This window comes from Cadophora gregata (genome assembly GCF_030347475.1).
Source record: "Cadophora gregata isolate MNR1 chromosome Unknown scaffold_6, whole genome shotgun sequence".
Lineage (NCBI taxonomy): Eukaryota > Fungi > Ascomycota > Leotiomycetes > Helotiales > Ploettnerulaceae > Cadophora > Cadophora gregata.
The window spans coordinates 351822-365579 of record NW_026695929.1 but is presented as its reverse complement, the minus strand read 5'-3'; the positions used below and the strand labels follow the sequence as shown (position 1 = coordinate 365579).

At 46.8% G+C, this 13758-nt stretch overlaps 4 protein-coding genes across 4 annotated transcripts; all 4 read left to right on the top strand.

The window, feature by feature from the left end:
- Positions 1-786: 786 nt before the first annotated feature.
- On the top strand, positions 787-3165 carry ONS95_011945 (uncharacterized protein; the record flags this gene model as incomplete). Its single annotated transcript, XM_058505547.1, has 2 exons — positions 787-1585; positions 1644-3165. The coding sequence occupies 2 exons, from the start codon at positions 787-789 to the stop codon at positions 2996-2998; spliced, it is 2154 nt and encodes a 717-aa protein (XP_058358069.1). The 3' UTR covers positions 2999-3165.
- Positions 3166-3654: 489 nt separating this feature from the next.
- ONS95_011944 (uncharacterized protein) lies at positions 3655-4458 on the top strand (the record flags this gene model as incomplete). Its single annotated transcript, XM_058505546.1, has 1 exon — positions 3655-4458. The coding sequence occupies one exon, from the start codon at positions 3655-3657 to the stop codon at positions 4456-4458; it is 804 nt and encodes a 267-aa protein (XP_058358068.1).
- A 1668-nt stretch (positions 4459-6126) lies between these two features.
- On the top strand, positions 6127-8634 carry ONS95_011943 (uncharacterized protein). Its single transcript, XM_058505545.1, has 3 exons — positions 6127-6763; positions 6821-6942; positions 6998-8634. The coding sequence occupies exons 1-3, from the start codon at positions 6659-6661 to the stop codon at positions 7929-7931; spliced, it is 1161 nt and encodes a 386-aa protein (XP_058358067.1). The 5' UTR covers positions 6127-6658; the 3' UTR covers positions 7932-8634.
- Positions 8635-8730: 96 nt separating this feature from the next.
- ONS95_011942 (uncharacterized protein) lies at positions 8731-12586 on the top strand. Its single transcript, XM_058505544.1, has 5 exons — positions 8731-9708; positions 9887-10018; positions 10067-10186; positions 10234-10368; positions 10420-12586. Exons 1-5 carry the CDS (start codon positions 9321-9323, stop codon positions 11958-11960), a joined length of 2316 nt encoding a protein of 771 aa, XP_058358066.1. The 5' UTR covers positions 8731-9320; the 3' UTR covers positions 11961-12586.
- Positions 12587-13758: the final 1172 nt, after the last annotated feature.

The window sequence follows — 13758 nt, the reverse complement described above, 5'->3', positions numbered from 1 at the left end:
TCAGAGTTTGAATAAAAACTGTCGCTCAGATAAAAGGGGCCTTCCACAAAGAACTGGCCAATGCATGAAACATTGCATGTTCATTCGTTGGTCAGAAACATATTGTTTAAGCGAAAAAGTTTGTTTATGACACGCAAGTAGGAAAGTATGATACTTTATTACATGACTCATGATGTCTTAATAATAAAAGAAACGATTGTTATATTGAGGCCTGATACAAGTTGGAAGAGAGCTTCAGGTATCACACTATCCCCTCAAGGAGCACACTTTCTTTACAAAGCCCAAAATTAGTGCATGTACTATGTAGTAAAAGCAGCCACTAGACTTTTAGCGCCTCGTCTGAGTGGCTGTGCCTAAACGCGTGAGTCTCCGGCAATGAAGAGGACAAAGGCGCTGTACTAGTGGAGAGCAACCACAAGCCAAAACAGACATACAGAGCCAGAACCGATCTGACTCCCTTTGATCTCCTTTAAAGGTTTAGTAACTGAAAATTTAGCTAACACATAACAATCAATCAGTTTGAATCATTTGAAGTACATGTTGAATGTCGTATCACATGACCCACATGTACACAGGTGATTGTAAACAACCTACCAAGGTCTCTTCCGAAGTACCTAGGGTGAAACAGCTGATAAAGACAACAAACTCGATCAACAACAAATGCGAGGAACAACGAATTCGAGAAATGATAAATTCGAGACATAATAATCTCGATCAATGATCAATTTGAGAAAGAACAAATTTCAAGGTACACCTCTGCTACCTGGAGTGTTCAAATACACAAAAATGGTTCTCTCGCACAATTCACACAGCTCTCTCTCGTTATCGCTCTCAGCGAGTGAGAATAACACAGAGTCAGAACTTGTGCACGCAGGCGTTCAGGAATCGGGTACAACTGCGCTACCTACAACTCCACGTCGGTCTACGAGTGCTCACGCTCTGGAATCAATAAAAGGAAGCCATAGATATGGCATAAACAGCGCAGACACAGATTTACCTCATTCTAGTCATGTCCTACGCCCTGTGCCATCATCGAACTCAAATCCCCCAGGCTTGGCTGAACGTCTCACGCATTGTTCATGGACAAGCCCCTTTTTGCAATATTACGACGATTTTGATGTTGAGGGTCCAGAAAACTATAAAGAGGGGGGCTTCCACGGAGTCGTGCTAGGAGAGACTTTCTGCAACGGACGGTATACAGTTGTACACAAGCTGGGTCATGGAGGATTTGCAACAGTCTGGCTGGTGTGGGATGATACCCTTCGAGAGTATGTTGCTCTGAAGATTGTACGTGCTGATCAGTCCGACAAATATCATGAGCTCGAGGTCTTGCAATACCTCGCAGGATTGGGTGTAAATCTGGAAGAGAACTTCATTTGCCCTCTCCTCAACAGCTTTTCGTTCGAAGGTCCGAATGGGAACCATCTATGTCTTGTATTTCCTTTAGCAGGTCGAACAGTCGATGCGAAGCTCTTTGGAACACGTTCAAATACAAAAGAAGACGCTATCGAGAAGGCCCGTCAATACGGACGACAACTTGCCCATGCCGTTGCTTTCCTCCATTCTGTTGGCATCGTACATGCAGGTAAACACCGACTCTTCCCAAAAGATAACAATTAGAAATGAAAGCTAACGCCACTTAGATCTTACCCAACGCAATGTGCTCACTCAAACCGAGAGCCTTAAAATCGATTCCCTTGACGAGCTGTATGAGCTCCTAGACAAGCCTGTAAGAATTTTCCCGGACCGCTGGGGAACTGGACGCCGGTTCAAGTACCTCATGTATCCAGCCAGGTTGCGGAAGCTTCCAAGTTGTGACAAACTTCTGGTGACCGACTTCGGCCAGGCTTTCTCAATTGGCCATCCCCCTACTCGAAGTTTAGGTATACCTCCCGCATTTGCGACACCAGAAGGACTCTATTTAGGTGCGGCTTCCCCAGGCTCAGATATTTGGGCGATAGGTGTTCTCTTATTCAAGTGGTGGTGTGGGCAGTCGCTTTTCCGAGGTGACTATCTGGACGAAGTCTCGTGGTACTGGACAGTTTACGCAGGCAAGCTTCCTGAGGAAATGTGGAGCCAGTACACGAACCGATACGAGAGCTTTGATGAAAATGGAAAGCTGCTTGAGAGGGAGCCTGAAGACCTAGGAAAATTGATGAGTGAATCCTGGCAATATATTCCACCGTGTGGCCCGGAAAAGCACATCGAATCCGTTCAACAGATAGACAACGTAGGACCATCTTGCCGACACAGCCTGCCGGAGGTGCCATTCTCAGTCACCGAAGCCTCCGGCCGAGATAGAATATTGATCACTCTGGATTTGCCTTGCGCTACTAGGCCACCCAATGCTGAGTCGCCAAACCAGTTGGATACCTCCCGAGGAGGCGCGAATGGTTCTAAGTCAGAACAACCGACAGAGGCAGCGCTAACCTCGTTCAGGGCTGACTCTCCTGTCACAAAGCATCAACGAAACCTACAGTCGCTCATATATTGCGCCTCTGCTACATCCCACGTCGAGTTATCGTTGCCTATTGCTGAGTTTCACTGCCTCCTCAAACAGCTATGTGCATATGAACCCAGCGCACGGCTCCCAGCTTTCATGTTGCTACAGCATCATTGGTTCTCGAAGAGCATTCGGAAGTGCGAGGACAATCGCGTCTCCGATGACCTCATATCCCACAGCTCCGCTTCTAGCAATGCAGAGCCTGAGACAACAGTCGATAATAGTCTTCTAAAAAAGCTTTCATCGAGTTCCAGTACGTCTACGTTAGAGGTCAACAGCCAGTTTACTCCTGATCCAACGCTCCCTTCTAGTGCACTCTTCGAATGCAACAATTCGAATGTCGACTTAGCGGCTAAGAACGATACGCCGAAGAGCATTTTGTCCGAAATTGATGCCCTAAAGCTGGGGAACAACGTGTTCTCGCCAAGCAGGCAGTCATTATGCTTTGACACCAAGAGCAAAACGTGGTCTTACGTTGCTGTGGATCAAGAATAGAGCATAGGAAAGTCAGATCTGTAATTCGTAAGTGAGCAGAATTTGGACAACAAAGTCTCGCGCCCAAACGGCTGAATATTCATATCGAGTTTCAGTCATTCATTTAGGAATGTTTCACGCACTCGCAACAAGTTTCTGTACGTCTAGTATGGCTGGGCAAATGAACGGATAATGGATAGTCTTACATGTATCCATTGATCCGAGTAAAACCATAAAAAATAGCAATACGGCGCTCTTCTCCCTTTATAAGCTGTTGTATTGACAGCCACATATTCTCTAGTCATTTTTTTCTTTTTTGCGTCCACTTAAAGCAAAAGCCTGCAACCCGTCTTAAAATCACAGTTTGTCCTCCCTTGTCACTAAAATCGTAATTACGTGAACTTGTAGCTACCCGGGAGACTATCATGACGGCACTGTACAGGCTGGGTACATGGTACATGGCTAAACAAAAAGTGCTTCGCTTCCTCGCTAATCCAAAATTCAGGGGCTTAAGCGAATCAAGATCCCCAGCCGTAAGATCAATGTGCCAAGACGGGTGAATGAATTAGTCAATGCGCCCGCCTGTGCGCCTCCAACGCATATCTTCCATTCTTATTGTCTCGCACTTTCTCTGCTCAACCTCATCAATTATTTCGATCTCTAATCCCGTCAAAACAATGCCTGAGCTTGAGGAAATCACGTACTCGCGTGACGAGGCAATTTCTGTCGTTCGAGATTACTACAGATTCCTTTGTCAAATGTACTTGGACGATTCGGACATTGTCGAGCCTCCAGCAGGCGGTTGGCCGAATATCACCATGGACAAACTTCAAGACTTAGACAAGACCGAAGAAGTAATCTTACTTCTCCGCCACCTGCCCTATACTCGCCCAGAAAGCTTAGATACTGAGGCAGCTCCTTTTTGCAAGTTTGCGAACTGGAATCTTAATGCGATTTATCTCTCCTCTGGTCGTGCCACAGCTGAACACCTGAAGCTGGCTTCAGAGGGGGATGATTTCTACCAAGAATCACCTTCTCATGTCATTGGACTCACGAGTGGAGGTCGAGACAACCCTGTATTCGTACTCGACACTGAACTCGGTATCATACACTGGCCGCAGTGTCCAGGCGAGATTAGACACAATCCATCCAAAGAGGACGTCGAAGATGACCCGTACGACTATGCGCCTGAAAATGAAGCGGAGTGGAGAGCGGATGCCCCAGCATGGGCCATCACAGACTTCTTCGAGCTTCTCAAAGATCAATTCCGGGAACAACATTTCATCCCTATCAGCCCGAGAAGAGTCATCAACGTTTACACTCACTTCGGCCTCGATTCAGACGGCATGATTCCAATGCTGCAAAACATCTATCGCGAACGTGGATGGCCAAACTTGGAGCGCTACCGAAAGCAAGAATGTCTGGAAGCGGTCCAAATGGCACTTGAGCAAAGGTACCCTGATCATGCCGACTTTCGCTAAGTCATATGTTTTCAGAACATTACATCTCTCCCAATTGCGTCTAGACCAGTATGGCGACCAAGTATAAAGCTCTCTACCTTGTCAAGAATGGCGATACGTGTTCAACAAGGCCTGCAAACAACAGGATTACTTTTCAAAATCCAGCTGCAGAATCTGACCTGCAGAGTTCTTTGGGTGAACACCTACGCTTATATTGCTGTTCTGTGAGAAGGAGAGGATGAGATATTAGTAAGAGGCAATGGAGATAGAGTGAGATAACTGGGCAAAGCTTTTTCGATCACTCGATGTGACAAATTTCTATCTCCCGAATCTGCCCGTTCTAATGATTCTGCTTTCCCAATCGACCACATCATTCCGAACGGACATCAACTTGAATATTTGACTGTCACGATTCAAGTCGGAAGTTATACTCCATGCTTGTCTCAGAAAATCTGTACTCATCTCAAACGTTGATAGGGAAGCTCGTTCACAGTCAGTCCAAAGAAGCTGGTGTACAATCACGCAGTTGTGTCACGTTCATATTTCGGGTCCATACCCACTGACTGGATTGAGAGAAGCTCAAGTAGCAACAACGTATTATTCTAAATCTTCTGTTCACATACAAACAACTATAAAGGCAAACCGTCCTACTGTTCGACCCTCTCCTCGAACAACCTGATCCCAGAATACACCATTCTCTATTCTCATCAGACCTTACCAAACAAATAGCATAACATTACATAAGAAGCTTTCAAGCTCACGATAGCTATCATTCCATAACATGTTCCCGTTCACTCAGAATACCGGTAGACAGATTCTCATTGTGCTACACTGCCATCTCTGCGGACACGCCAGCTTCTGTCATCCGCAAGGTTATTGGATGACACAATGTACCAACCCAGTATGCAAACGACTTCTGTCTAACGGCAAGGCGCATACTGCCTGCGATCAGTGTAAGATAGAGTGGCAGTGACGGAAACTGTCTGGACTCTGGAATGAGAAGAGCAAGTCACCTGACGATCACCAAGGGATGGGAGAGGGAATGAAGTTCGGAGAAAGGGAGGTAGTATGGCTATTGTCAGACAGGAAAACACACGCTGTGACATGATTCACAGTGGCTTAATGGAAAATGCCTTCTGTACCAATTTGAATACTTTACCGGTGAGCGGTTGATCATTCCAAAACTTTGTTGACCTTTCACACCTCTGGCCACTTCAGTGAACCAAGTGATTGCACTATCTGTACTGTACAGCTACTTAGAAAAAGCAACACCTTTTTCAATCCTTTTCATCCAAAATGAAGATCAAGCCCAAAATGAGCCTCGCTGGAATATTCAAGACTTTCGGGAATATAAGCCTGCAGCCCTCAGGTCGGAAGCGGGAAAGCAGCGCAAGGAGTACCTTGTTGTAGCATTTTTTGTATGAGATGTAACCTCCTAGTAAGCATTTTGCCATTCGATCAAAAGTCTTAAGATCATAAGGAGGGGTTGTGTGGTTTTAGATAGGTACTTCTCGTGTGGAGTGTTTACACCCTGCGATCACCTAATGCTCCTTTCCTTTACCGAGGCCACCCTTTGGAACGTGCACCCAAAAAAGGAGGATCTGCAGGCTGTGCTGGAATAGAACCCTTCCTTTTATTTCGAGTTTCAGATAGACTCTACTATTTCGTCTAACCCAAGCACGGTAACTCCGAGATCAGCTGCGCTTGGCTTCTCAAGCGCTGTCAGACGGCTATGGAGAGAGCCGGCAGTTTCCTTACCATTGGCATGGCAGTAATCTGATAATGTGTGAACAAAGACCATGGGAATTCATCCCACTTTCTTCTTCAAAATAAGCAGCCTCGCAGGTTATTCTAGCATTCAAGGTGTTTAATTCCTATACTTGCGCATCTCGAACTTGTCGCAAACCGAGAGTTCATGTCGTCATGTTCCACCAGCACCATACGGCAAAAGTACGGGATCCACATGGAAATACGGGATATATCCACAACTCCAGACTTTTCTGCCAAGATCCAATCTCGTATTCTCATGCAACCCTATTTTTGTCGAGCTAAACGGCACTTACTTACTGGGTATTCGTCTCACTCAAACCCGATTGCCGGGCTCCAGAATACCAGAGAGTAGATAAATAGAAAGACCATGGAAGCTCAGTAGAAGGCTTTTGTCACCCCACCACGCTCACTTAACCAGTCTCTCGTTTCTTCGTGTTTTCTTTCGCTCATAATGGTTTTCAGCAATTTGCGAAGCATCGCCCTATTGGCGACTGCGAGCCACACACTCGTTAATGCGGCCAAGTTTGATCTCCCAATAATTTTTGATAATTCATACGTACGTTATAATCACATCGCTAAGTTCGAAATTGACTTGCTCATGTTGGAATAATAGGCATCAGTGGTAGTCGATATTGGAACTCCAGCCGAGACTTATCGCCTGCATTTTGACACGGGCTCAGCTTCAACGTGGGTCGCAAACGAAAGATGCTCGATAGCTTGTTCGAATGGCAGCGGGTATGCTTGACCAGATGAAATTGCTAGCAGAATGAAACAGCTGACAAATTCTCAGCTATACAAGAGTCGGCTACAATGCGTCGGAATCATCGACCTCTTTAACACAAGGTCCATACGAAAGTATCGAATATGCCGGAGGATACGTAGAGGGTGATGCGTCAACCGACACGTTCGCCATCTCATCTTCCAACAGCACACTCACGTGGCAACAAACCTTCCTTGCTGTATATGAGAGCTCATGGCGGTTTATCTCTGCCGATGGCTTCCTGGGTCTTGCATTCAGCGAGATTGCCGCAACCAACACTACTACCTTCTTCGAGACTCTTATGCAGAAAGGTCTCGTCGATCTCCCACGCTTTGGGATTTACTATGGCAAGGAGTTCTTGAACACTGGCGATGTGGTCGAAGGAGAACTCACTCTCGGAGGCTCGAAAGAGGACGTCTATGTCAACAGATCCATGACATATATTCCTCTACGACAAGAAGTTGTGTACCAGGTCTGGCGCACGGAATTCAAGTCGGTGTCGGTCTCTACCAAGAACACCACCATCAAGTCATTACCCGGCAGCGGTTCTGCAGCAGTCTTCGATACGGGGGCGGGATCGATGGCGATCCCACCAGAGATGATCGACGACGTCTACAACTCCATCGGATGGAACTTTACTGCCATCATGGAAGGCCAATATATCCCACGATGCTCAGAGTTCACAGACGCCTGGTCGGTCACATTCGACTTTGGTAACTGGGATTCTGCTGATGGTCAATACGCCGTCACGTTGACTGGAGATCAGCTCGCAAGACCTGGCTTCGCCGGGAGCAATGACAATTGTTATCCACCTTTTGAGTCGAGTGATTCCTTTGGATTTGCTTTGCTTGGAACCCCGCTCCTTCACCACTTCTACACTGTTTCGGATTTCGGGGCGATGGAAGTTGAGAATTATCAGCCAAGGATTGGATTCGGACAGTTGAAGGAGGAATACAAGCCTTAAAGTATAGACAACGAATGACAATACTGGTTTTATGAAAGTAACTCTTCGTTAGCTCGTGACTCCTTATTTCGCGTTTCTTCTGTGTCGGGAGACGTTTGTGGCACGGCGATGGTCCGTTTGAGACGCGTTAATGTTCATGGCCGAATCAGTATTTCCAAAAGCTCGTATCAAACTCACCTTTCCACGTCAGACCGAGCCTCCAACGTTGGAAAAGGACTCAGTAAATGGCAGAGCAAAGATAAGAAAGCAAATGAGAACCTGAAGGATCGAGAATCAGAAATAGTAAATCGCTTATTGTTGAAGATTTGGAGGTTAAGAGAGATTTAAGACGCATCGCGTGAGTTACTCCGGCCTGCAAGCTGCGTCATTGAAGCCTTCGAACTGCGGATATCATATCTTCTCGACGCCAGCCCCGTCACAGGGACATGCGAGTGACGACGCTTTAAGCTTATCTCCATGTAACGTCATCCAAACCTATACCCAGACCTTAAAAGCACCTCGTTTGGCTTCTTCCAGTAACATGCATCCGCAACGCTTTGTGTAGAACGGATTTAGGACAGGAGCCCATCCGATCGATGTCCCGATCGCAACATAGCAGCCTCGTGGCTTGTTTGGGGACATGCATATGCGGTCATCGTCAAGCAATTCCACGGAACCAACCATGGATATTTCTTATTATTCTCATCATTCAAGAGCTTCTCTGAGTGAGGCTGTGCAAGCACAGAGATCTTAGGAAGATGAGTCGGTATGATGAAGTGAGTTTGCTTACAACCAACAGCTTACACTTGTCCTGCTTAGTCAGCGCTGCTCATAGCCGAGTCCGAAATTGACCATGCCTGGACTATGCCATGGCCAGGGGCTGGGGAAACCAGAACCACAGCTATTATGGATCACTTTACAAATCTATTCGGCCTCACAGCATTCATCTACAGGCTTTTCTTTAATTCTGAAGCACATTGGTGCCTTTAGTAAGATCTTTGACCGCATACAGAGAGCGCTAGTTGAAATATGGTCAGCTTTCGTTTACCGTATTGCATCTGCCCACTTTTAACCGTGCACCTTGACCTCAAATTCTCATCGTTAGAGCCTCAGGAACCCATGGCATAAGGATGCTACTTCTCTCGATATAGCATTTACTTTAACGACACTGCAACTTTACAGAAACAAGTCTCTAATGACTGTGACGGCAACGTTTTACAGGGCCTCGGATTCTACTTGTCACACCTCCGATTGAGGTTCATCAGCCAAGCCAAGATATCCGCGTCGACCAGTGGCGCAGCAAGCCGTCCTCTACAACCACCAAATTCCAGGCTTGCCAGGAAACAAACAGGTCTATCCAACGACGGCAGGATTTAAACGAGGGTCTCATTTTATAGACTCGGCGACGACATGTCAAATTCACATATCAAGGGCGGCGTGCCCGCTGATGCTCATCAGTCTGCTCCAACAGATCCGCTTGAACTTGTGAACACATCCAGAAGCCTTGTGCAGAATCCGACAAGTGATGTGCTTGGAACCAATTCACTAAACCTTCTATTGACGCCGGAACAAGCGGCCGCTATGTCCAAGTCCGTACTGGACGTCTTTCAGCTAGATGAGGAGCCTCAGAACGAGGATCAAGCAATGGGTGATGGTGATGATGTGGTCGACCTTGAAGATCAACAACGCAGAACCGAAAGGTTAAAGGGAGTGTTACCTATTCTGGCTCAGCTGTGGTGGGCAGATTCAGATCAGATTGACTTCGTGGCTGAGAAGCTTGCTGATGGAAGCCGAGATCGTAAGTGTAGTCATCTTCTTATCACTAAATTTATACTTTCTCCCCCTTTGTTCAAACAAGTGGTCTCACTTCAACTCGCCCATGCTCTCTTTACTTGTTCAAAAGACTGTCTACAAGAGAGAGACACCTCACTTTCACCCCCCAACAGATTTCACGTGACTCTACTAACACCTCCCAGCGAAATGGCGGATTCCTCTAGGAGATTCAGGCGTACTTAATTTCTTCCTTGAGATATTCAGTGGGCATGTTCTGCGTCATACTTTCAAGATCCATGTTCTACGGCTGATTGGCAATTCCTGTGCGGATACGGGTGAGCATGTCAAGTCAAGCTCGAGAACTGGAAGCTAACGGTCTTCAGATGAAAATCGGGCACGAGTTGTTGCTTCGAACTACTTGGGATCTGTAGTCTCGCAATTACAAGATGTTACTTTGATTGCTTTCGTGATACCCGTATTGTACAACATTTGTATTGATTATGGTATGATTTGTTATCGGTGCCCGGGCAAGCAGTGCTGACCTTAACAGAACCTGCACAGAAGCAGGCATCCGAGTCCTTCTTGACAAAAGAGCTCGTTGAGTTGATCTCCAGTCCAAGGTTTGATGACAGTCGAGCGTTCCTTGGGTACGCTTGCAAGTTATTGGACCTCATGACTGCTCTAGGTATATCTGAAACGACTGCTGTGGTGACAGAGCTCTCGCTGACAAAATTAGCTTCCGACCAGGAACTTGCACCTGATTATACAGCGATAGTCCTTCTCAGGATTGCGGCAGATAGAGAACAGCCTGTCGACATGGATGATTTCATTGGTGTTGTAAATACGGCTGTCGCCTTTCTCCAACATGAGAAATTCCAAAAAGCTCTGGTTACCCAAGGTGCTCTAGATGGCACTCTCGCGGTCTTAGTAGACTCATACACGCGCTTCGATTCCCACCCATCAATACCAACGATTGGCTCCGCCTCGCCCTCAGATCAAGACGATGCTAAAGCTCTCTCCCAAATGCGAAGCAGTTTCAACCAAGTCCTCTCCGATGTTTCCGCCCTTCCCGAATTTCAAGAAGCGTATCCCGTCACATCACCATTCAGCAGCTCACTTCGCCGCTGGCTATCAAGTCCACAGCTACAGCTCCAAGTCTGCGCTTGTATCATGCTCGGTAACCTCGCTCGCTCAGATGCCACATGTGAGGAATTCGTGCACGTCTCTCAAGTACACAAACTCCTGATCAACATCCTCGTCGACGCAACAGACTCACAACTCCTCCATGCCGCCATCGGCTTCCTGAAGAACCTCGCTCTGCCAGCTAAGAACAAAGAAGTTCTCGGAGATGCAGGCCTCTTCGATGTCCTCCCTCGTCTCTGGGCAATGGATGTTCTCCAGCCCATCCAGTTCTCCGCCATTTCACTTGTCCGTCAACTCACCATCGGGAATTTCCAGAATGTTCGTCGAGTCTGCAGACGCTTATCACAAGACCAAGACTCACCCGCTTTCACACGCACTAAACTCTCTCTGTTGATTGCCCTGTTCGAACGCACGGATGTCGAGCCCATCAAGATGGAAATCGCCCGCCTGGTAACATCAATCTGTCGAGTCTTCAACACAGGCGAAGGTCGAAGTACCGAAGAATCAGAAACGAAACGCATACAAAGCACATTCTTCACTCTCCATCCCGACATTGGCCGCCCACTGAGCTTTATGGTGAGCCAGACAAAATGGCCTGTCGTCAAAAGTGAAGGCTGGTTCGTGTTCGCGCTCATGGCGCAGACCGAAGAAGGAGCACAGTGTATTAGCGATATGCTGCAAGATGTATCTGTGTTCCGACCTTTGGTGGAGATGCTCACTGGCAAGGCTCTGGTAGATTATGAGCCATCATCATCCTCGCCTGGGTCTTTATCATCCCCGCATAGCACCTTACCCACTAGCTCATCGCCGCCAATCCCACTCATCCAGTATGAATCGCAGCCCCAGAGTCCTCAACCGCATGCTCAAGCGGCGGAGATGGCGAGGTTGGATCGCGAAAATGCAACTGTGATGGTTAGTGAGTTGTTGAAGAACCGGGGGAGCAAGATGGCGGTGTTGCGGAGGACGATGTTGGAGGATTTGCTGAAGGGTGGGACAGAGCTGGTGATGAGTTATCGCGAGGCGAGTCCAAATTGGAGATCGCCGAATACGGTCCCTACTGCACTCGAAAGTAGACATAGAGCAGGTTTGAATCTACAGGAGGCTGCGGAACAAAGTATGAGAGAGCTCTCGTAGGCTGTTGTTCTCTGAGCTCGAGCCTATGATTTGCACGTACTAGTTGGACTGGATGGCATAGATTTCTCAATGAAAATGTCCTGTGATAGCTAAACTTTACACAAAGACGAGAGTCTCAGTTGCTCGTTCGGCTTGCAATCTAATAAGTAACCGATGGATCACAAAGGTACAGGAATCAGCAGTGATCTCAGCGCTCCGCGTGTTTGGGCACCTAAGGGGATGCAGAAAGGAGTTGTAGGATATGGCATCAGCGCACATGAATGTGTGTACCAGAAGCTACCTCGCCTGCTAGTCCTCATGGTGAGTATCCACAACCCGCCATAAAATCGGCTGTCAACATCTCACATACTACTGGGAATTGGTCATGTTGATAAGACACGTCACTTCACTCACATTTTCTACATCTGAGATTCTTACATAAAATCATCTCACGGAGCCACTAGAAAAAATAACGATTCGATTGCAATTGACCGCCACCTAAAGAAAAGCACACGCTGCGCAACGCTACCATCCAATCCAATTCCATGCCCAAGCTAGAAGAAAAATCAAGAAATCAAGAAACCCATTTAACTCCTCATCTCATACCATCCCTCCCTCCCATACCCTCCTCAATAGCCGAGAAGATTAGAAGTCTTTGTTGGCTCACTTCGTGGGCTGTGTGTTCTGCTGGATATTACCATAAGTGCAGGCATCACAGGTACCGATAAAATCTTTTGCGCCACAGGTTGGGCAGACTGCGGGTGGGGTAGGCTGCGTAGGCATTGTGCCTTGATTCGGATTGTTTTTTATCTTAGAGTGGATAACTTGCTGTAGAAGAGTCCTTTTGGAAAAGTGTGGTGTGTTTGGGTTGCTCGCTTGGGTTTGTTTGTCTTGTGTTCTGTAGAAGTAGTATTCAATGCTTAGTTGAGATTCTCTCTCTCGAGGGATAAGAAGCTCTATTTAACTGACTTTAGACAAAGAGTAGCTTTCTAGTCTTAAAATAGCGTAATATCCTTCTAATTATGAACTTACTAATTATAAAATGCCCTACTAAAAATACGCATTTCAATCATCTGAGCATAAAGAGCACTTTATCCAACACTCCCCCTGGCTCTGATGCCTCAGAATATCCCTCCCTCAAACAATACTCCGAAGGTATCGTTTGATTATGTCTGAAGGTTTTGATGTGAAGTATCTGATCGTTTCTTTTTTTCTCGATACAGTGATGTTCGTTTGGTATCTGCTTGGGGTCGAGGTGCGAAGGGTTCTGCGTGAAGTTGAGTGAGTGTGCTGGAAAGTTGAGATGTTCAGTTGTTTGTGTCGAGATATGCAGGAAAGAGGTGTGGTTTTGGGGTGGAAGGAAGCTGGGATATAGAAAAGCACTCACCTCCTGGTATTTGGGGACTTGGATTGTGAATCCTAAGCGGGTCTATATCGGCTGGACGACTAAATGAATACAGGTAGTTTCTAAGCGACATTCTCTATTTTAGGATGCGATTCATTCACCATGATATGCTGATAAGGATGAGAGCGGACCGAACACATCGCTAGCTCGCATAAGAGACACTCGGCAAATGATGGAAAGGTACAAGTAAGTGTGAATGATAATGCTCCTCTTTCAATACCGCTAGGCTATAAACACATGGATGGACCAATCAATAACGCTATGCTTGCTCAAGCAGGACCGACCTCGGCATCGAGTCACCTAGAAACCCCACTCCTTGCTGGAAGTATCAAGGACCCAGAAAGCAATCTCGTAGCACGCTACAACAGACCTAATAGAAACCACACATCCATCTGCTACTCTCCAATCTCTGAG